The sequence below is a fragment of the Diadema setosum genome, chromosome 14 (genome assembly GCF_964275005.1).
Source record: "Diadema setosum chromosome 14, eeDiaSeto1, whole genome shotgun sequence".
Lineage (NCBI taxonomy): Eukaryota > Metazoa > Echinodermata > Echinoidea > Diadematoida > Diadematidae > Diadema > Diadema setosum.
Window position 1 is genome coordinate 6,347,978 of NC_092698.1, and position 24,439 is coordinate 6,372,416.

General features: G+C 38.1%; 1 protein-coding gene across 1 annotated transcript in view; it reads left to right on the forward strand.

Moving 5' to 3' along the window:
* LOC140237757 (sorting nexin-4-like) overlaps nt 1–24,439 on the forward strand; it is a 79,285-nt gene that overhangs the window by 42,405 nt on the left and 12,441 nt on the right. The window contains exons 7-8 of the mRNA XM_072317689.1: nt 1,845–1,972; nt 8,076–8,165. Of these exons, the coding sequence (XP_072173790.1) occupies nt 1,845–1,972; nt 8,076–8,165 (218 nt within the window). The remainder of the gene's footprint in view (nt 1–1,844; nt 1,973–8,075; nt 8,166–24,439) is intronic.

The following is a 24,439-nucleotide window of genomic DNA, read 5'->3' on the forward strand; positions in this document are numbered from 1 at the left end:
GGGTAGCCTGGATGAGAGTGGTGGGTGGGAGGAAGAGGAAGTTGGGATGGGGGGATGGGAGGATGGGGGATGGGGGGATGGTAGACGGGAGCGCACACCGATTCGTCCCTGATAGCGGAGAAATTGCATTTGATGAGCCTCGCTTGCTAGAGGCAGCCCAGGTTTGCGGGGCAGTCAGACAAATTTGCAGCGCGCTCGACTTGGTCGCATAATTTCCGCTCTGTGCGTGAACAGATGGTGAGGAAGAGCCTTGAGACTTCTTTTCACATCAAAATAAATATTGCATGTTTGCTTTTTCACAATGAAGCAATGAAATATGAAAGCTAATCATGTTTGGCTTTATCACTTTGATTGAACTAGTGACAGCAATTTTCTGTTGTTGTAAGTAGCATTTTCTATGGATCATTGCTTTAGGATACTCATGACCTGATCATGATAGTTTGAAATGAAGATACACTGTTTTTAGGATACAATTTTGGTCGAATTAATTCTTTTTTGTTAGAATATTCCTTCATTGCACTCTTGCCGACAAGTTTGTTAATCTCGGTATGAAATGGCTTTGAATTGCTTGTAATATAATGAATGTCAGGGGACCTTTAAATGACATATTCATTCAATACATATTGTACTGCCACTTCAGAAATATGTTGAATGGGATTAACAATTTCCAGATCATTCATGACTTATGATATATATTGATAGTATGCATGTTTTATGCAGAGAATCACCATTGATGGTCAGTGATTTTTATAATCAGGTAACGTTGGCCTTGTCACAGTCTGTGCTGTAGATTAACCCTAAAAAGACCGGGGGGGGGGGGGGGGGCCTAAAAGGCCCCCCCCTCAACATTTCGCGCGATTACTCTGCAACACGCAATGCTCTCGCCGCGATGCTCTATGACTTTTTTCTTTCGAATTTCCCGCACATTTTGACGCCAAATTTGTGACGCCCGGGGGTACGGTTCTGAAGTTACATAACTTTTTGTACATGCACGTGAGACCGAAAATGGCTCAAAAATGTGATTTTGTGTACAAAGTCAATGCAAATTGAGTTTTTTCACATGGTTCATATAAATATGCTTATTTTTACTCTCAATGGCTAAAATTAATTTGTTTTAGTAGTATTGTGCTTCAAAAAGTGTCTGCCACAAATTTTGTTTAAAAAAAAGCAAAAACAAAAGGTCGAAAAAACAAAGAAATACATAAGAAATTCATAAAACAATAAGATAAATAAGAAATTAATTTTGATACCGAATTTTTTTTCAAGTACATTTGCGAAGAATGCCACAAAGAATAATTAGACCAAAAATGAGCACTTTTGGAGCTTTATTTACTGATTTAGATCAAAGAGTCTGATTTCTCGCATAAATTAGCATAATTAATCAAAATAAAATAAAATAAGACTATTCTGGAAAATTTAAATATACGATCTTGTAGATTACATCGCACACTACCATTGTGCAAATTTCCGCGGCGATCGCGCAATCCACGGCCGAGATCTTAAGGGGGGGCCCTTTAGGCCCCCCCCCCCCCCAGTCTTTCGAGCTACCAAAATAGCCCAGTCTTTTTAGGGTTAAGGAAGAGGATAGTTATTGTAAATTTCACACCTATGAATGTCAAATAGCCAAACTTCATTTTCTTTCTAGATACCCCTGGGAAATTAGCAGATTGAGAGCTGTAGTATGAAAAAAAAGAAAAAAAGAATGAAAGCAATATATGAATGTGTGTCCATCTTATGCAGAAAGCTTTAATGCTTTTTTCTTTTCTACTTTAATTTTCAAATAAGCGTGTTTAAGTGTGTTCAGTTCAATTGGCTTCATCATATTTCTTTTGATCTTATTATAGAGGCTGGCCGATAGACTATACGGCCTGCACAAGATCCACGGTAACTATGGACGTGTCTTCAGCGAGTGGAGTGGCATTGAACAGGAGATGGGGGACGGTCTCCAGAGTGCTGGTCACTTCATGGATGTGTGAGTACCTCGGGGCGTTGCCAGGCACCTTTGACCAACCAAGTCCCAGAAAGCACATTTTTCTTGTTTAATGCTCGATCTTTTTATAATAATGTTTGTTTGTTTTGGGTGGGGTCATTCACTGCTTGTGTGTCTTAAGGTTTACTAGAGCACTTGTGATTTATAATAGCTGGCCGGACTTGATCCTTAAACTGCCAGAGAACAGTGTAGTAAAACTGGTAATGTACCCCCTCCTTCCTCCCTCCTCCACACTTTCCCCCCCCCCCCCCAGCATACAGTGTATTTCATCAAATAAGCCACAGCTGCTTTCTCTGCCTACTTTTTGACAAGTATTCACAAGCTATCTTTTTTTTTTTTCACAATGCTATTCTGGATTTTACCTTTCTGAGCAGCAACAAATTGTTTATTTGAGTAGCAGATACATAAAAAAATCCTCATAATCACTAAAATCAGTTACTGATCCATACATTGCAAGATATTTTAGAAGAACAGCTGTTTCTGTCTTCTCAAAACAGCATTTGTGTGTGTGTGTGTGTGTGTGTTTGTATTTTGTTTTGTTTCGTTTTTGTTTTTTTGAGGGGGGTGGTAATTTCCTTTTTCGACTTTATGTTTGATGTTTATATTTGATTTCATGCAAATTTCATGACTTTAACCAGTTCAATCTAATCTTTCTCCAATGTAATATATGCAGTGAAATTCAGAATTTGTGCAAATTTGATAATGACAGAATGATTATTTCTGCTGTGAAATTCCCCTAGGACCTGGTGAGTAATAATGGACAGCACATTTCACATGGAGCGGAGGTTGCCCCAGACATATGATTGTTAGATGCAAGGACTCTGAATGTAAATTGATACAGCAGTGATCATTTCATGGCAATTATTGGGAGTGGAGGTTAGGTTGGTGTGGGGGACACTGGTGCAGGCAAATCTCCGGCTGTGATCTAATTCCATGAATATTTGATGGTGTGAATCTTTGGATGATAGTAGGCATTCGTCTTCACAGTCATCAGACAGGAGATTTTCAATCAAATAAGGATTTGTGATCGAATAAGGAGAAAGTCCAATTTGCTGTTTGCAGCATTTCAAACTTTCTGCATGCCCCAGATAATCTTTGCTTGCATCAGAAAACTTTGCAGAGAAAGCAGGTCACCACTATGAATATTTGTGATTTTTCTAGAACTGTATAATTCATTTTCATTATCTTTTCATTTTTTTTTTATTTCCACAGACAGTTTAAAAGCACACAGTATTTCAAAAGCAAGACAGGGCTCGACCTTAGCGGGAGCCCGGGGACCATTGGCTCCCCAGAATCGCTACGGGCTCCCCAGAAATGTATGAAAAAAGCCCGGCTGGCTCCTTAAGTTTTTTTGCCGTATAGCCTCACGTTTCAAGACAGAATCATAGTTTATGTACACAATCACACTATTGGCGAGCGCGAGCGGCCCCGGCGCGCGCAGCGAGCCCTGACGCTCGAAGTTATTATCCCCGCAATTGCAATATAGACTACACACTGAACATATTTCATTCTCCAGCCGGCCCACGTTGCCCGCATGTGTGTGTGTCTGTGTGTACCCGACGTGTGTGTATTCCTATCTTCTATTATAGAATACTAGTAGTGTGCGCACATGCAATTCGCTGCTTGCGTACTGTGTACGCCGAATGGAACTTCGCGCGCCTGAATCCCTGTCTCCTACGGACCGTGGATGTTTGGGTTAAACATCGATCGCCGTGGTATCCCCATGTGTGGCCGGCTGGGGAGCGTGAGTATAGTAGCTTAGCTATCACACACTGTAGCCAGCTGCCACTACAGTGAGTATGGTAGGGGTCCAACCCACCGGCCGGGTCCATAACGACCGACCGCGCATTATAATGGCATTGCGCGTACAGAAAGAAAATGTACGCATGGGACTACGCGCAACGGTGTTCGATTCTTCACTGGGCTACGCTACCGAGTAAAATGTGGCGAAAACAACTAAGTATTCCCTCTAAATTACCGAAATTTAGCAAAAACGAATAGACCTAAGGTTTATCGTGTAACTACATATAACTAGGCCTACCTTTGCTGACTCGTTGTTAGATGTAGAGTATCCTTCCGTAATAAATTTGACGATTTTGACCGCAAAATTGTCACCGCCGCTTGTACGATCGTGCACGCACACACGTTACACATATATCACATGACATAAACATTTTGTCGCCCGCTACGACCGTACGAGTTGATGCAGAAACGAGAAATGAATGTGAAAAAACAAACCGACTCATCTAATTTATTTCAATTACGATGAAAAGTTTCCTAATGAAAAATCAAGTCAAATTCATCAAACAGTCCTTCAAAAGTAATATCGAAGGATTCAAAATATATTCAAATATTATTGGGGGAAAAATTATGACTAGAAAAAAACAGCAGCTTGTCGAAAAAAACGCGTTTAAGTACGCTTTATACGTATTGTCAATAGAGGGCGGGGTGGTCGGTCGATATGAGCCCGGCAACTGAGTGCGGAAAAAATGACACCCCACGCGTTCGAAGCCGCCATCTAGAGCGCGTACCTCAGATCGCATTTTCAGTGCGCGCTTGTGAATCCGGAGTATTTTCTCCACACGTGAGTAAAATTTCAGGCAAATTGTGAGATTTTTCACGTTTCTATTGATAGAAAAACGTTAGGTGTCCGATATTATGAACACCCAACCATACCCTATTTCGTTTTGAGTCGGGGTAGAAGCACTCCGTTGTGCAATGTCTGCTTCTTTTTCTCTACTTCTTCCGCTTTTCCCTTGCCTCCCAAGTACGAAATGATTTTTAGAATGTTGTGTGTGTGTTTTGTAACGTTATTGCATCATTTTTCTGCAAGGAAGAGGTGAGTTTCTGTTCGTGTATTAATGAGCACTGCAGTAAATGTGCAGGTGAAAAGCGTTCGAACTTTCTTTCCCCGAGTATCATGGATACTCGATGTATTTCTAGGCCTATTAAAGGAGATCTCATATAACAGAATACTTATAACAAACTCTTTTCCGGTCAAAATGAATTAATTTCCTTTGTTTTGTATCGTTTATTGACGATCCCAAGGATCTCGTCGCAATACAGAGTTTCCAATGTGTATTAATTTTCGCGTAGCTTTCGGTGCTGCAAACTTTTGCTAGGGCCTAATCCTACTAGTAAAACTTATCGTTCTATTTCTGTCGTTTCTCACACCTCGTTTGCTACGATTTCTTCCATTTTATATCACTTTATCCGTTCCCTTTATACTTTGAAATATTTAAACAATTCTTTCAAGTGTCTCGCACTGTTATTTTCGTAACAGCGATTTCTCCGCTTTGCTGCAATACTTTTTCGAATCGAAGCGACGTGTGTTGTCTTTTCTAAATATTTGTGTTGTTGGGAGGTGTTGATACTTTGTATTTGTTATTTATTTTCCTCGGTTTTTATCTCGAGGGACTGTGCGTGTTTCTTAATGTTGATAGGAAAAGGCTAAAATGATCTGAGTGATGTCTGATGGTGATGATGAAAACTACGCCGGTATAAAAAGACGGCTTACTGCAAATGCTGAGCGTACGTGCCGTTCGTTTTATTTCACTTTCCCTCTTATTCTTCTTCCCCCTTACACTTCTTTCCCCTCCAAAGAATGGTAAAAAAAAAGAAATTACATACACCACAACAAAAAGATCCACGATCTACCAACCTTCGTAAAGTTAAATCTAAATGTTCAATATCAGCACAGAATAAGGAGAAAGCATGTCATGAATTACAATAAATGAGAGCGAAGAGATTGTGAAATACGGAATACGTGCGCACAGTCTCTTCGGCTCGAAGAAACTTGACACCCACTGGCCCTGTACCCCTCTCCCCTTGTGGAAATTTCCACAAAAGCAGGTGCCACACCCAGGTGCGTGCCAGACGAAAGAATGCGCGCAACTGGAATAAACAGCGTGTAAATATCCTGAAAATATCGATCTCGAGAAGAACCAGCTCAGTTGAATTAAAGGAATCATTGCAAAGATACCGTGATTCTACAATTTTATAGCCTTTCTTTTGGCGCATAGCAGGAAACATCAGTCGAATATGGTGTACTTAATCGAATATCTTATGTTCCCTGAACAATAAAAAAAGATCGATTAATCAGTCAATTAAAAAGGCAATCACAGAAATACTTAAAAGGTCTCGTATGCCCAGACAAATTCACTATGAAGTAGGTCCAATGAGATGCAGTCATCACATGGTTAGACAGCAAAATCATGACAATTAATTTCAGTTCATGCTCATCATAACTGCTTATTACTTTTCAAAGTTTTGGCTATCAACATTCGTTCGTAGGTGTTTTTTGTTTTGTTTTGTATGTTTTTCCTCGTGAAAGACGTAATGACTTCTTCGTATCGAATGTAAACTGCATGTTAAATACCTACCGTAAACAAGCCATCAGCTCAGCTACTATGGCACATTCGATCCATCGAACTTGCAGTAACCTCTTATAGGCAGGAGCACATGGCGCATTCCTTTAAACTTGAAAGTACAACCACGTGTTTGCACATTGGCGCAACCACACACAGCGCGACATTTTGCGATCATCGTTATAGCAGACTTTCCGATTCCAGTCAGGGTAAAAGAAATTGGAATACCGGTACTTTCGGAAAATACTGATGTTTAAAATCCAGTAAAATTAAAAAGCCTGAAAACAGCGCATGATTATGTTTTATAGTTAACAATAGTTGGAAACACCGAACAGAGTTTTGCATTCACTCACACAGAAGCTTTCTTGAGAAGATGAAAGCATCCCCCTTCCCTGCTAGATAGTGGAAGCTTCCATAACCAGCCCAGCAAGTTTCTGGAGGTACATACATGCACTTGTAGTCTTGTACACATGCATTGAGAGAAAGCAATCAATCAACGCTGAACATTGCGTAGTTTGGACTCTTAACTTTATCGTGCTAGTGACCAGCTCGATACTTCGGCATATATGTCGTAATGTTATGTTTAAGAGCTTGTAGGCCTTATAAGTCGACAAGTTTAATTCAAAATGGCAAAAAAGAGGGAGATGGAAAAAATACAGATTCTGGTGGAAAATACGGATTTTGGAGCTGCTGAGTACGGATTTGTGCTTCCAAAGGTTGGCAGCTCTGCTGATCAATCAACATGTGGCGTTACATAATTGTTTCTAACCCACACCTTGCAGCTAAAAAAAGAAGAACCGATAAAGAAAGACAATAATTATGAACAGACCAGGGTAAGAAATTACACAAGGGAATGGGAGAGGGACCACACAAAACACCTACACACACACACACACGCAGGTGCACGGCAGGCACAGGCACACACACACACACATACACACACTGTGACTGTGCTAAAACCCGTTAGATACTAAGAACCAGGTATCTCCGGCTTGTGTCTGGAGAAATGCATGTTATATCTAAACGAAATTTTCTCCACCAGGTTAATACATGTACATGTAATAGACCTCTACTGCTGATTGTGACTGAGGGAAACGTGGCTCTCTAAAACTCAATTTGGCTCCCTAAAAAGGTCCCTGAGGAGCCCGGCTGGCTTCCTAGAAAAAAAGTTAAGGTCGAGCCCTGCAAGAATATATCGAAAATCTTTGTTTCAGTGTGATTTATTAATAATCAATGAAGTGTCTGTTACAAGTTGCTATTGCAAAGTTAACGCAAGTGTCCACACAGCAAAAAATTTGTATTCTTGTCACCTTCCAGCTAGGTATTCTTACGTGCGTATGACAGTATGCATATTCAAATTCATGGATATATTTCCGTCAGGACCCAGTAACAAGCTGTTATGTCCTCTTGCGTATATAAGCTTCATGCTTTTTAACACTTTGAATCCTGTTTGAATTCATTAGTTGTTGCTATGCTGGGCAAGCCTTGTCAAGCATCTGGTTGACAGCAGATAACTTTTGTCATGATGTATGTACAAAATTTGTATCTGCTGCTAAAATGGTCTGTTGTAGCCTCAGGAGTCATTGTAAGCAAAACAGACATTCGGATGTAAGGACTTCAATGTTACATTGCTATTTTTAGTGACTGTGTAGTGGCAAGCAAAGTACATTGTATACCTGTATTACACACTTGCTTTCACTGTATTCCATCCACTGTAGCTACAAGGATTATATTGATGACTACATGGCTGAGGAGGAGCAGATAGCAGACCAGCTGAAGGAATACATCTACTTTGCTGATTCCCTCAAGTAAGATACAGCTGTGTGTGTGTGTGTGTGTGTGTGTGTGTGTGTGTGTGTGTGTATGTGTATGTGTGATGGCGTTCTTTTATATTGATAGTGATGATAATAGGTTTCATTAAATTGGAGTAGCTTCTTCAGTATTATGACTGATTTCCGGACGGGGCCTGCCATTCATTGTTACTTGATCTTTGCCAGATCTAGGTCAGTGTCTTTCTCTCTTTGTATTTCTCACAAATTTCTGGATAGTTGCTTTGCATTTTCCTTCATTATTTTTATTTGTATAACGTTTCATGAAATGTGTGGCCCTCGATCTCATGTATACTTCTCATATCTGTTTTCCATTGGTATTTATCCCCTGTGTATATATAGGGTGCTCCTGTTACAAAGAACATGGTTATAATGAAATTTCATTACAACAAAGTAAAAATTCAGGTCCCAAAATATTGTCATAAAGATCGAAAGTGCAAAATTCCTTTCAGTTACCATATCTATTAGATAATCAAAGAATAATTACGCAAATGCTACAATAACTGTCATTGGTACAACCTGTATACTAGTAGAGCAGATAAGCCGAAGAATTGTGCAAAATTTGACTGAAGCATGAAACTTTCACCATTGTTAGTACACGCTATAAGATTAATTTTAAGATCGGGAGGTAAGTCTGAATTGACCTCTGATGACCTCTAGAGGTCAATGACCTCAAAATCTAAGAAAATTGATATTTTGCGTCATTGGTTAATGATAAACACAGTATTGATGTACTAAAACTTAATATTTGTCACAGTGAAATTGTCTTTATGTTCCACAGAGCCCTGACAGGTTTCTACCTTTGACCTCTGATGACCTCCAGAGGTCAATGACCTCAAAATGTCAGAAAATTGATATTTTGCATCATTGGTTAATGATAAAACACAGTAATGATGTACTAAAACTTAATATTTGTCACAGTGAAATTGTCTTTATGTTCCACAGAGCCCTGACAGGTTTCTATCTTTGACCTCTGATGACCTTCAGAGGTCCATGACCTCAAAATGTCAGAAAATTGATATTTTAATGCGTCACTCATAACTGAAACACGATAATTATGTACTAAAAACTAATTTTTGTAAGAGGAATTGCCTCAATGTTCCACTGAGCCTTTCGAGTCAGATTTCTACCTTTGACCTCTGATGACCTCAGATGACCTATGATGAGGCCAATGACCTCAAAATGTCAGAACATTGATATTTGGTGCAACTGGTTGATGACAAACATGATTTAGATGTTACAGTCAGACCATTATGTTATGTTACTCCCGCACGCACTGCGCACGGGGTCGCTTCGTGCGGCTGCGTGCAGGTTCGTGCGATCTCGCACGGGAGCGTATGGCTCCGTGCGCCCCTGTACGCACCCGTGCGTAGTCGTGCACCTCCGTGCGGATCTGCACGCCCCCGTGCAGATCCGCACGCCTGCGTGCGGATCCATACTCCCTCGCACGCTGTCGCACGGACCCGTGCGGGTCTGGCGCACGGTCCCGTGCGGGTCGGGCGCACGGACCCGTGCGGCTTTTGGGTGCGATTTCGCACGGCCCCGTGCCGCCAGTGCTTGGTTCCCGCATGATCCCATCTCACCTCCCTGGTTCCCGCAGTGCTTACACGGTACGTGTGTATCAGGTGTATACCGCGTGCGAGTCCATGCGCCATTCCCCGGCCGACAGTTTCAGCGCAAGCGTGAAATGAGACGATTCCCGACAATACGAAAGGCTTGTTACTTGCGCCAAGGAGCTTCAAACCCTTGCTTGCTTATTGCCAGTCAGTCGGCAAGCCGAAAAACCCCGTCTAGTAGAATATCCAAGTTCTCGCACGGGTGACCTCGAGTTGACCCCGCAGATCATGATCACTGAATTACGTTTTCACATGATTTTTTATTTTTATTTGACAGGTTAAGGTTAAAACCTGAATGCAATATTGTTTAAATTTTCCAAGAGCGACATGAAAGGTCATCGACTTCGTGCATGGCTAATTCATTTACCGATGTCCCGGAAATAATGGGTTCACATACTCGTCTAAAATTCCCCAAAGAGTCTTCTTTTTCATTGTAGGGCACTAACGAACGCATACCATGTAAAAGGAAAATTATTATCCAGCTATAAGATGATACCTAAGGTGTAACGTGATGATTTGATGGGTCAGCAGCGCGCGCCAGCAGAAATCATAAGGATATCATTCCTTTACTCGGCACGAAATCGCGAAAATATTGTACTGTCCCACATATAGAAATTGACGTGTTCCATGGAGGCCCTTTGTGTGTTATGAGCGACCCCAGCGTAACTGACATGGTCAATTATAAGCGTCTACTAGCTGTGATATACCTTGTTTGTGTCTGTCGGTGGGCATTATGAACAAGTAGCCTATTGCCTCTTGCTTGGCCTCTCTCTCTCTCTCTCTCTCTCTTCTCTCTCTCTCTCTCTCTCTCAACAAGTCATGAATTCACTTTACCCATCATGCCTAATCGAACTACGACATGATTGAGGTAACCGCGCCTTTTTATTCTCATAGTCAAAATCAAACTAATTCTTTACATAATTTAAAAAAAAAAATCTTCATATAATTTCTCAAAATACTCAAAAGATGGCCTCAGTCAAAACTTTCTACAAAGATTGCATACGCCAATCTTTACGGCCTAAACAAGTTTTTTAGAGAGCTATTAGTTCACCCTGTGACGACGACTTCGATTGCGTTTTGAACTTGTACCGAACTACTTTCAACACAACTATTACCTTTATAGTTCGATTGATGAACTAGTCTTTTGAATTGATAACCGACATTCGTAATCGTAAGCATACAGTAACAAAATACTGTCAATAACAGTTGGAAAATGCAAATGCTATAATAATAGCGCGAAATACACGAGTAACGATCATCTTCATACATTCTAATTCCAAGTGATGTCGCTTCGAAAATGACACATGGTTTGACTACTGCTTCAAGCAAAGAAAAGTAAAAGGAATGGGATATACTTCTAATGATAATATCACGCCGTACAAGGCATTCCACTGTATTTGGTAATGTCGGTTACGTTTTTGTGCGCTTTACGTACGGAAAATAAAAGGCAGATTGATGCTATTAAATGCTAACACAACGCATTCAAATGATTTTTTGAAATAGACCGTGTACAATGTAATGTTTTAGTATTCGGTTTGAAACTTTAAATTTGCCAGTCCTTTATAAAGTCATATGGGTTATTACATTATCAATTCAAGCAAAAATTACAGTACTTTAAGGATTCGGATTTGCTCAGAAGATTAACAATGCCATCTTTGGCAATAGTTTGCAACAGAGACAATCCGCTTCAATAGATATACAATGTAATTCTGTTTTCATAAATAGAAAGGAAAACGTAAATAAGTCAACTTTATAACTTCAATGAGCTTTCTCACCAACTGAACTTGATTTGATCTGCCGTGCATGATATCGCTGTGTGTTCTATTAATTCTATGATATTGTTTAATTTGATATTGTTTAATTGGCACACGTGTTTTTTTTTTTATGCAGAATATTTCAGGTAAGTATAATTCATTGAAGCTAATAATGTTTGTACATATGACGTGTTCGTTGTTTTGTATTTTCATTTTTATAATATATCACGTGTCCATTATCTGATTATGACTACGAAAATATGACAACTGTTTAAATGCGGAGTATGTACTGGAACACTAATGTCTCCCACCAGTATAGACAAACTAATTTCTAGTCGTCTATCCCCGCTTGAAATGGAAATGAAATTACACACCAAAAAAAAAAAAAAAAAAAAAGATGAAAGGAAACGAAGTTCAATTTTCAGTAGATTTCAACTGTTTTGTTTAGTGCCTGATTCATATAATGGGCAAAATTCTTTAGCGCATAAGCAATCACACAACTTTTGGGAATAAATGTATGTCTTAATGATTGTATCTTATGGAAGAAAACTCGTCTCCTTGCCTGAATTTTAGCTTCTTCTTTTTCAAGCTTGCGGGAAAGAAATAGTTGAACATCAATCGCAATCATAAAGAGAAGCCACATCCTTAAAAACAAACACAGGAGTACTGAGACGCACTACGAAATGCTTCTTTTTGTTGGGGGGGGGGTTATTGATTATTCTGAAGGTTCATAGATCACACAATTCATATGGTTCGCTATTAGCTTAGGTTCGTTAAGAAAAAAAAAAATAAACAGACAAATGCGTTCCTTTTCCGGTGGTTCCTTTACCCGAAAGTAATCAAGCAATCACTTATTTCAGTATAAGATTTGTGAATACAAAACGATACGACGACGGCCTTTAAAGCATTAATTCCGAATATAATTGTAAATATGACTATCGGTCTATACTCAACTTCTCAAATGCAGAAAGATTGCAACTGTAAATGTGGTGTTCTGTAAAAAAAAAATAAATAATAATAATAAACAAAAATAAAAATAGGTTTAAGCTACAAGTTAATGGTTCTTTATATGCTATGGTATCATAAAAGTGACCGAGAATAAGAAGCACTATAATTTCAAATTAATATGATACAATCATAATTATAAAAAAAAAAAAACCAACATGAAGCTGTTAGGCCTATACATCAACATTTGCTTCTGATACGTATAGTATAAATTATGTGCAGCTTTGGCAAGCGCGATAAAAGCGATAGATAATGTGGACGCAACGCCTATAAGGGAAATGTGCCTAATATGGCGGGAATTCAGAATGTTACGGCTGTATACAGCTGCAGCAGAGCAGGCACGAAAGCAGTCGTTGATGCTCTGCAACATTACACCATGTGCATTATTAGAGGGTTTTTAGTACACGCAAAGAACACGATCTGAAAAGACGACTATCGTTAATTAACTTCATTAACTACCTCTATTGATGCTGTCTTTTGTATCCCCGCCTACAATGGGTTCTCAGGTTCTATTCACTCTAGTAGTCCATGGGCCAGGCCAGATATTGGTACCATCTGAGGTGGCAATACCTTTTTGGTGTCATTTTGTTTGTCGGGCATAGATATGCCTATCAAGCTATGATAGCATTTCCAAATGAGTAGCTTAGTCATAGTAAATTAATTTTAAACCAATTTGGTCTCGTTGTTATATCCCTCTACTTCTGAATCGAGACCAACCGCTATACAAAGAAGAGTACTGTCTTCTGTATGTTCACAGGTGTTCTGTTGTAAACGCGGTGCGCTTAGTCTTTATTCAAGGCAGCGAAGGGAATATCCAAGGGTTATGATATCCACGGCGCTTAGTCTAATATTCAAGACGGCGAAGGGAATATCCAAAGCTTATAAAACAGTGTATATCCCTTTATCTAAAAACAACAACAACAACAAAGCAATTATTTATCATTTTCCGCTGAAAACGCTACGGTGAAAACGCTAATACCATGCCAATGTCGCTTTATTTCCATTCAAACAATGAAATATTATGCAAAAACAATGTACCGGTACACTACAATACATTATAATTGATAATGTTGTAAATGAACAGAGTGATTTTTGTTTATAATTGATGTATTTGTTGAGAGGGTGGTATAAAAACAGTATAGATAATCCCTTTTATTAGGAACTTTAGATATGATAACGGTACATTGTTCTAGATAAAGACTAAGCGCATTGCACCGCGTGACAGCTGTGGACATCATAACCCTTTGGATATTCCCTTCGCTGCCTTGAATAAAGACTAAGCGCATCGCGTTTACAACAGAACACCTGTGGACATACAGAAGGCAGTGCTCTTCTTTGTATAGCGGTTAGTTTCGATTCAGAAGTATAGGGATATAAAAACGAAACCAAATTGGTTAAAATTCATTTATTATGACTAAGCTACTCATTTGGAAATGCTATCATAGCTTGATAAGCGTATCTATGTCCGACAAACAAAATGACACCAAAAAGGTTTTGCCACCTCGAGTGGTACCAACAACCCATTTTTCGGGTCTTGGCCCATGGACTATAGGTACTTGCTAAACGCATGTCCTTTAGTTTCCACTGACAACAATATGGGAGGAGAATGGAAGCGATCAAGGCCCTCGCTAAAAGACGCTTGTTGTAATACGCATTGCGTGCCTTTCTTTCTACTTTCTTTCTACTGTTTCCTATTGTTTGTGAGTTACAAACTTGCGGCAACTAAGTCACCGCAGCCGACACACAACGCTTACCGACTCATTCATGCGGCGGCAGCGGCACGGACACAAACGCACTTCAGTTCACATTCGGGCTGCCGTATTGGTTAGAATAGTTAATGATAGACCTGTCCTGCGATTGGGTCATTTGCCATCTTACACATCCAAGCTATGCGTATACGGTAGTGCGTGCGATTGAGCGTAAACGCCGTCGCTAAGCAGGACTGTTGTATTGTTTCGTCTATAGTGAAAGAAACAGGTTGTTAGCTTGAACATAGCCCGAACTTTAAGAGCGATTTTCTCCGTTATTTAGAAAATGGACTGACATCATAAGCGTAGATAATATTCGTTTCTATGATCCATAGGGATGTCCAAATGAGTTGTATTACATATCAGTGTAAAGCTTAGTGTCTGTAGAATTCACATATAGGCATAACTACGATCTCATTTTTTGCGACTTTTGACTCATTCCGACGGAGCGCATCACGTGTGTGGCGCTCCGACAAAATGAGTCATAAGTCGCACGGCGAGTTTTCCCGTAATGAGCCGCAAATGAAGGGGAAGCAGTGCTCGGGTCGAAATTTTTTTATACGGATTTTGATTCCTTGATGTTTTATCTGTTTGTACAGAAAATTTCAGCGTGTAAAAATGAGTACAAGTGTCCCAAATCACAGTTTTTCTGAGACAATTTTTTTGGTTACATTTTTTTCGAACGCTCGCCTTTGCGTTGCGTTTCGCACCTATTGTTCTTGCCCGATTGAGACTCCACCTCCGTTTCTAGGGTGTATGCTAATGAGGCATTGCTCTTGACCCCATTGAAGACAAAACAAAGCATGGTGCGCGCGGCGGTCAAGCGGTGAGGGCTTTAGAATTACGCAATAATAGTGAGCTGACCAAGGCTATCGATTGCATGACCAGCGAGTTTCGTTTGATACATGCCCTCCATTTCATGAAGTGGTGATTGATGTGACGCACAAATCGCGCTGAAAAAAATAATTCCAACGAACGATCACGCAGAATTTATAATACTTTATCTATGAGCTAATACAATGATCATAATAATCGAACTTGAAACCTCTGTATGCGAGTGTGTACTTTTACAACGGTTATTAATTGGCCTCATTAATGAATTCATTCAAATAATCATAACTTTCTTTCCCTGGTATGTGCCTTGCTGTTTAAAGTTCATCTCTGGAGATATAGTAGGGCCTATAAGTTGTCAATTACATGTATTCTCGTTTTTATTAAGTCGACAATTCGTGTGATAATTCGCCAAATTATGTAATGCATACTATTGTTTCCCTGGTTAATAAAACTTATTGCCCTATTTCTTATGATGGTTTGGGCCGCGACGGCATGGAGAGAAATCGGAAGATAAACATTATTAATGCCCAAATACAATGTAGGTCGTGTTCCCTTTTGAGGATATTCTGACTCTTGTCATCTGTGTATTTTTTTAGAGGTAGGACCTATCTGAGAAAGGGACAGAAAGCTGTGTCGCTACTCAAAAGTGTGCTTCTTCATTTTGTTTTGTTTTTTAATCAGAATGTTTGTAATGATAGCTGTTTGTCGTGTATTGCGTGTAGCTGACAATCATGTGAGAGGTCAAGTCTGCAAAGAATTTGGCTAACAGCTTTGCGAAGTAGCAGCGCTAATTGCCCATTGAATTGCGTATTCTGAGGAATTTCAAATGAAAGAACTCGGACGACACTGTTCACGCCTTGTATCCGAGTAAACCCCGCATCAACGAGGCCTTAAACAATGAAAGGTAAACTTCCTGCTATCAAGGGGTGGATAAAGACGCAACCAGTATTCTTTCTTCGCCATTGATAGCAGAATCAGTGACTGAATGGAGCAACAGTGTTGGAGGATCGGCATTATGTCTGCTAATTTGTAAAAGAATTTTTCAGTCCCCTTTTGTCTTCAGAACCACAGTCAGGGACGCTAAGTTACTCTATCTCCTACAAGCTGTCGTTACTATCTTAAAACGTGAATTTTATGAAAGGTTAAAAGTGATCGCGGAATCAGTTCTTCTGCGTGACACATGCAGGCTTTTATAATAGCATACCAAGCTTAAATCGTTTACCTGTATAGAAAGGGCGGGGATACACACTTATCGCAATTATCCGGATTTGAGAGTAATACACTCTACTACTTTTCTTCATCTTTCCCTCAACAAAGACCATGGTAATTCAAAACAAACAAACAAACTAACTAACTAACAAACAAGCAGTTGCATTATATCAGAACGTACACAAATTTTTGTGTTTCATGTATGTATAGGTCATCTCTTGATGTAAAGTACGCATTTGTTGTCGTTTTTACAGTGTTTCCTAATAAATGCCTATAGCGAAAACCCAACACAACTTTTATCAAGGAGGAAAGGGAACTTACATTTAAATATAACATAGTTTACAGAAATCAGACATGTAAATAAGGCAATCATATACATCCGCACGGCCGATTATAATCTCTTACTTTGATTATCAAACATGATCGCCGGCATTTACGTGCTTTTTTCTAATTTTTTGAACTTTGCCTCATTTTCTCTTTTTTTTTTAAACAACTGCTCGAAACATTTAAAAATCGTAACACAGTCTGCTAACCCACAACATGATATTCCATTTGGTTCGTCACTTATTGTTGGTCGGGTGAGCCAAATGTTGGAATCTCGAGCGATGATACACGGCATTTTGTTTGTTGGTTTTCGTCTCATCGCTCAAAAGAATTTTGACTACGATTACAGAGGTATCATCTACAAGACATAACTGATAGTTTACAGTAGTGATCATCAATTCAGTAAGGATTAGTCAAGTCATGAATTCACTTTACCCATCATGTCTTTTCGAACTACGACATTGTTTGGGTAACCGCGCCTTTTTGTTCTCATAGTTCAAACTAATTCTTGACATAATCAAAACAAATAATTTTCTTTATATAATTTCTCAAAATACTCGAAAGATGGCCTAAGTCAAAACTTTCTACAAAGATTGCATACGGCAATCTTTACTAGCCTCAACAAGTTGTCTAGAGCTATCAGTTCCCCCTATGACGATGATTTCGATTTTGAATTTGCATCGAACTACTTTCAAAACAGCTATTACCTTTATATTTCGATTAATAAACCAGTCTTTTGAATTCATAACCAACATTCGTAATCGTAACCATACAGTAACATAATACTGCATGTCAATAAAAGTTGGAAAATGTAAATGCTATGTCAGTAGCGCAAAATAAATGAGTACCGATTATCTTCATACATTCTAATTCCTAAATGATGTCGCTACGAAAATGACGCATGGTTTGACGACTGCTTCTAGCAAATAAAAGTAAAAAGGAATGGGATATACTTCTAATGATAGTACCACGCCGTACAATGCATTTCACTGTATTTGGTAACGTTTGGTTACGTTTCTGTGCGCTTTACGTACGGAAAATAAAAGGCAGATTGATGCTATTAACATGCTTACACACAACGCATTCAAAATGTTTTTTGAAATACACCGTGTGCAATATAATATTTTAGTATACGTTTTGAAACTTTGAATTTGCGAGTCCTTTATAAAGTTATAAGCAGGGTTATTACATTATCAAGCAGAAATTTAAGTATTTAGGGATTAGGATTTGCGCAGACGACTAACAGTGCTATATATAGCGATCGTTCGCAACAGAGACAATCCTCTTCATTAGATATACAATGTAATTCTGTCTTCATGAATTGAAAGAGAAACGAAAAGAAGTCAACTTTTTAACTTCATGTAGCTTTCTCACCAATTGAACTTGATTTGATCCGCCATGCATGATATTGCTGTGTGTTCTATTAATTCTATTAAATTATCTAATCGGCGTGCTTGTTTTTTATGCAGAATATCACAAGTAAGTTTAATTCATTGAAGTTCATAATATTTGTACATATGGCGTGTTCGTAGTTTCGTATTTTCATTTTTATAATATATCATTTGTCCATTATCTGTTTCTGACCACGAAAATATGGTGACTGTTTAAATGCGGAGCATGTACTGGAAAAATGTAATGTCTCCTGTCAGTATAGACAAACAAATTTCTAGTCTATCCCCGCTTTAAATGGAAATGAAAAAAAACAAAAACAAGTTCGACTTTCAGTAGATTTCAACCGTTTTGTATAGTGCCTGATTCATGTAATGGACACAATTCTTTAGCACATAAGCAATCACACAACTTTCGGAAATAGATGTATGTCTTAATGATTGTATCTCATGGAAGAAAACTCGTCTCCTTGCCTGAATTTTAGCTTCTTCCTGTTCAAGCTTGCGTGAAAGAAATAGTTGAACATCAATCGCAATCATTAAGAGAGGCACATCCTTAAAAATAAGCACAGGAGTACTGTTTTCTGTATGTTCCGTAGAGCTGTAAAATGCAGCTCTATGGTATGTTCACAGGTATTCTGTTGTAAACGCGGTGCGCTTAGTCTTTATTCTAGACGGCGAAGGGAATATCCAAAGCTTATGATACAGTGTATATCCTTTTATCTTAAAACAACAACAACAACAACAACCAAAAAAAAAAAAAGATTCCTCTTGAATTTTACCGTATTTTGCAATTATCTATCATTTTCCTGCAAAAACGCTAGTGTGAAAACGCTAACACCACGCCGATGTCGCTTTATTTTCATCCAACAAAAAAGGATAATGCAAAAACAATGGACCGGTACACTACAATACATTATAATGAATAATATTGTAAATAAACAGAGTGATTTTTGTTTAAAATTGATTTATTTGTTTAGAGGGTAGTATAAAAATAGTATAGATAATCCCTTATATGAGGAACTTTAGATATGATAACGGTACATTGGTCCAGATGAAGACTATATAAGCGCACCGCGTGACAGCTGTGGACATCATAACCCTTTAGATATTCCCTTCGCTGCCTTGAATAAAGACTAAGCGCATCGCGTTTACAACAGAACACCTGTGGACGTACGGATGACAGTGCTCTTCTTTTTATAGCGGTTAGTTTCGATTCAGAAGTATAGGGATATAAAAACGAGACCAAATTGGTTTAAAAAAAAAAATTATGACTAAGCTACTCATTTGGAAATGCTATCATAGCTTGATAAGCATATCTCTGCCCGACAAACAAACTGACACCAAAAAGGTTTTGCCACCTCAGGTGGTACCAACAACCCATTTTTCGGGTCTTGGCCCATGGACTATAAATTGAAGTGTGTTCATCCTACATTTGAAGGGATAGCATATAGCGAAGGGAAAACAAACCTGAATGGCCATCTTCAGGAAGCTATTTTTTGTTGGCGATTATTAATTACTTAACTATGAAATTGAAATAAAAACATACAGAAAAACGACTGCAAAATCTTTGCATAATGTGCCATTATTCATAATCAAGTTTCCATTACTTTTCTTTTATGATACATTTCCTTCGATTAGTGCTCCTTTATTCTTTCCCATTACATTTCATCACTTTCCTTTCCGGCTATCCACTTCATTCCCGCCTACAAACGTATACAGATATTTTGCCCGTATATACAATCTCAAAAGATATTGCCATAACATAGATAGGCAAACCTGACCGGATGTAACATTACATTTCGATTGCTAAAGTGTGATCGGATTACCATCCATCAAAAAGAATTTAGAAGACCATCATATTCCCCCCCCCCCACCCTCTTTGATCTCTCTCCCTCTCTTTCCAGTTATCCAATTCTTTGATTGAATAATATCATTAGTGAAGATCACTTCTCGATGATGCTTTGCCTGTATTATATATATATATATATATTTATATATATACATACATATATATATATATATATATATATATACAACAATATCTAATATATGTACATTCATCAAACAACATTTAGAAGACCAGCCTATTTTTCTTCCTCTCTCTTTCTCTCCCTTTCAATCTTTCTTCTCATCGCTATAGATTCCAGTGTTTCGCCTGAAGACCGGAAGACCTCATAAATGTTCTATCAAATATACAAATTCCACAAAACAATAGTCTTTCCGGTTAGTGATGAGTTTTCATCATAATAATATTATAACAAATAACTTCTGTCTTATCACTATGTGAAATCTTATTTCATGTGATTCGTAATGAGCAATACTTCTTGGCAGTAGAGTTTTAAGTCAATTATAACATTGTACATACAATTGGCAGCATTTAACCCCTACTGTTGAATCACAAATGTGCTCGTTGATCTCTTTTATTAAATCCCATGGAAACCTTAAGTCATATCTGTAGGCAGACTTAATGGATAATTCCAGAAAGCAAACTTCTTATACCAAAAAAAAAAAAAAAAAAAAAAGAGAAGAAACTTCTGTGTGGATGGCAGGTACCGCAATAGCATGGATTTTTTCAGATTTAGTTATCAAAAGTTGTCAAAGAAAGCAAGAAAGATGCAATGATTTATTTGAATATTGAAAATCCCATCAGGCTCTTGTCAACATTATGAAAGGGATAATTGCTGAAACAAAACCGAGAAAGATTGGTCTGCGAAACTCAACTTCGATGTTGCTTGAAGTTTTTTTTTTTTCTTTCTCTCATACCTATGAACGACAGTCTGATTATGTCATTTACAGGTCGTTCAAATAATCTACTTGGCCAACAAACCAAATAGAGGATATTCTGTATAACATTCATGCAACGCAAGAGCCGATGGTTATTGCCTTTATGGGGTCCTATATATTCATCATGGTGAAACACAGCCTAACATATGCGAATGTTTTACGCAAGAATACTTTGAATAGACCAGGTGGCCAGAGTATCAGGTTACATTGTACCTTATTGAATAGACAGGATGTTGATATAAAGACATTCCTGGACGCGCTCGTAGAAAAGTCGGGGATTATGAGCATAATAGAGAAGTTCAAAGGCCGATTACAGACGGTCTCCTTTTTTCTGCACCGGTCCATAGAATGCATTTGCCTTCGTAGAAAGCGCTCCAAATTTGTGAAGAGTGATTCAATTTTGTGAGAGATGGACCTGTGATAACCCATCGCTTCAATTGAACACTTTGTTTAGGAGCAAGGTATTTTGGGCAATAAAAGCATGAAATGTTCTTGTCTTATCTCATGTGTATCGATGAAATCAAATGTTTTCATGCTGCTATTGAAGTGGTTTATTCACTTATCGTGCCAGCGTAACATATATATATATAAGGATATATATGCATTTAGGTAGGACTACATTTTTTCATTCCATTAGACTTCGCGCACTCATGCACATTGCAGCATTTTCATATTCATAAACGATTGCAGCAAATGCTCGTTTCCTTTATACATTATGCTTATTGAATGAGATTAGTTCTTCATTTCTTTCTTGTCTTTTATCGGGGGATGACTGGTGCTGTATAAACAATTAAACAAATATTGATTTACACTCATGACATAAGAGAAGAACAATTCAGCAAAATTAGCCATCTGTTATGAGAGATTGAAGAATGCCAGGAGAAATGTTGTTTATTTCAACAAAGATATTGCCTTTTCCTTATTTTCTCAAGTGATGTAATAATTTTAGGCCTTCAAGCCTGTGTGGCTTGTGCTTGTCATACTTCTATGATCATGTCGGCTTCTTCTACAGCTGCTGGAGTATACGCGATGGCCAGCCTTTTTTTGTTGTTGCTAAATTGAATTAACTTCTGCGTCGAATTCGGGAATGGTCACCTGCGACCCTGTTTGAAAAGACGCTCTCTCACATGGAGACGAATTTGAATTGTCTACGGGCATTCTAATTTGAATACGTTTTTTTTTTGAAGTGATAGGGTATAGTGAGAGGAAACTGAGATTGAATTATGAACATATTCATGGCGCTATCTTTTTTTTTCTTTTATTTTGTCGACGAGTTTGAATTACATAACTGTAAAATTAGAAAACAAACGTACACACACACACACACACACACACACACACACAGAACAAAAATGACTATGAAATCGTCGCATAATGTTAAACCATTTTGAACACTCGAATATGCCATTTTCTCTTCCTTTGTAATACATTTGCCTCAATTCGTGCTCCTTCATTTTTATCTCATTGCATCACATTACTTTCCTTTTTAGCTATCCACTATGTCTTCTTTATTCTCATCATCTTCAATTAGTCGTCTAGATTGAATATCCTCATCGATGGTGGCGATCACTTATCCAAGATACTTTGCCCGTATTATTATGTATAATCTAATAAGATATCACCATAACACAGATTATAGGCAAACCTAGCCGTGTATAATATTTCATTTCGTTTGCAAAAGTGTGTTAAGATTACCATTCATCGAACAAAATTTAGAAGACCAGCCTATTTTATTTTTCTCTCTCTATCTCTCAATCTTTCTTCTTATCGCATAGACTCCGATGTTTCATAGGCAGACCGGAAGAGCTTATAAATGTTCCGTCAACTGACTTGAACATGTGTTTTATAAGATCATATAGTTGTAAGTGAATATATAATTATATATATATATATATATATATATATTATCCACCCTTTCTCATGTCTCTCTCTCTCTCTCACACACACACACGCACACACACACACACACACACATAGACAAAACAATAATCTATCCCGTTTGCTGATGACTTTTATCATATTATATATCATATCACAGTACACTGTGTAAGATTTAATCTCACTTGATGTGTAGTGAACAATATCTCATCCCGACATTATGGTGTATATAGGGTTGAAAGTAAATCGTGATTGCACATAAACTTTGCAACATTAAACCCGACAGGAAACCTACAAATGCGCTCGTTGATCTCCTTTATTGATCCCATGGAAACCTAAGACATATAATTATGGTCGAAATCTGGAGGCAGTCATGATAGATAAATTCAAAAAGAAAACGTCTCTATACAAAAAAAAAAAAAAAAACATAGATAAATAAATAAATAAATCGTGGATTTCACAGGTTTAGTCATCATTAGTTGTCAAAGATTGCGAGAAAGGTGCAATGATTTAATTGAATATTGAACATCCCATCAGGCTTTTGTCAACATTATAAAAATTGTTGAAACAAAACCGAGAAACCAACTCAAATGGAAGATTAGTTCGCGAAACTCAACTTCGATGTTGCTTGAAGTTGTTGTTTGTTTTTCTGTCATACTTATGAATGACAGCCTGCTTATAAGATCGTTAAAAGAATCTATATACTTGACCAACGAACCATATGGAGGATCCCTGTATAGCATTCATACAACGCAAGAGCCGATATTGCTACTACGGGGTCCTATATATTCATCATGGTGAAACACAGCCTAACATAATTACGCGCGTGTATTACGCAAGAATACTTTGAATAGACCAGGTGGCCAGAGTATCAGGTTACATTGTACCTCCATGAATAGTCAGAATGTTGATACAAAAACATCCCTGGACGCGCTCGTAGCCGCCATCTGAAAAGTCGGGGATTATGAGCATAATAGAGATGTTCAAAGGCCGATTACAGACAGCCAGTTTTTCTGCACCGGTCCATCGAATACATTATAATGAGGTGCTTCGTATGTATTATGTAACCTTTTTTTACGGACCCCAATGATTTAATGGTTGTTGGGAATCGAATGTGCAAGTTCTCATGTGGTTGTTACCAACATTTATCATAGCATTTATACTTCGACAATGACATACGCTGCAATAAAGCGAGAAACAAGACATATGGCAGAAGTTTTTTGTTCTTTTCTATCTCTTTCTCTCATATGCTTTGCATTCACGGGAAATTGTATATAAAAATTACGATGTTTGATATTTTGATGCTTGCAGCATTTTCAAAGAAACCTTGGGATAACTAGACCGGTGGTGTAATGTAAAACATTTTCTTGAATAAAGAAACGATTCAATCAATATCTATATATATTTGTGTATATGTATATATATATATATATATATATATATATATAAATGTATATTTATATTTCTTAATCTATGTATATGTATTTTGCCAAGATTACAAACCTATCGAGACGGAAACTGTTGATATACCGACCTATCCTGCAGCGACGATGTTTTTTTTTTTTTTTATCTCCTGCTTACGACAATGTGTAAGCTCTACATATATTTCAAAGCTTTCGGGGAATATCAGAAAGGACAAAGAATGTGTGTGTGTGTGTGTGTGTGTTTTTAAGAGAGGCAAAAATAGTAAAAATACTAATACACCATACT